Here is a 670-nt window from a genome sequence, read left to right on the forward strand (position 1 = left end):
GCCCCCCCTCACAGGCGGGCTCTGCCCGGCTGGTGGGGGCACAGCAGCCGCCTCCCCGGGAGGACTTGTGTTGGCTTGAATTACTGATGGGAGGCTAGCAGGGTGAAGCTGCAGCAGGGAGAAGGGCAGGCTGCTTGGGTGGCCAGGTCCCTGCAACGAGGGGATCCCTGGCTGTCCCCGCAGTCTCCCAAGGCCCCTGAGTGGTCCTGGCTGCACCAGGGTCTTCACTGATTGCCTGGTGCGGAGCACCAAGTGGGGAGCAGGAAGGACAGCAAGGACTCCAGCCCCAAGAGTGGGACAGCCACAGGATGGTGTGGTGGGAGCCAGGGAGCTACTGGGTGGGTGCTGGTGATGGGCACCCCGTTGTGCTGACCACAGCGTGTGGAAGCTGACCCTGGGCTCTTCTCTTGTAGTCGATGCCTCCAGTAGAGCCTGCTGAGCCCCAGCCTCCAGCATGTCCCAGCTTTCTTCCACCCTGAAGCGGTACGTCGACTCATCGCGCTATGCTGAGACCACCTATAGCAAAGTGCCCAGCTGCTACAGCTCCTACACATCCTATGGATCCACCTTGTCCACATCCTATGCAGACAGCGACAAAATTGGCTTCAAAGCCAGCTACCTGCCCTCTCCGCGGTACCACCACACGGGGCTGTCCCCAACCAGTGGATAT

General features: G+C 61.9%; 1 protein-coding gene across 1 annotated transcript in view; it reads left to right on the forward strand.

Annotated features, from left to right (window-relative positions):
- Nucleotides 1-454: 454 nt before the first annotated feature.
- The window catches only part of LOC104538530 (ubiquitin carboxyl-terminal hydrolase 2-like), a gene marked incomplete at its 3' end in the record, with an annotated part of 715 nt that continues 499 nt past the window's right edge, over nt 455-670 (forward strand). Inside the window, 1 exon segment of the mRNA XM_010181763.1 lies at nt 455-670. Within this exon segment, the coding sequence (XP_010180065.1) occupies nt 455-670 (216 nt within the window).

Source organism: Mesitornis unicolor, unplaced genomic scaffold, assembly GCF_000695765.1.
Source record: "Mesitornis unicolor isolate BGI_N332 unplaced genomic scaffold, ASM69576v1 scaffold3193, whole genome shotgun sequence".
NCBI classification, from domain to species: Eukaryota; Metazoa; Chordata; class Aves; order Mesitornithiformes; family Mesitornithidae; genus Mesitornis; species Mesitornis unicolor.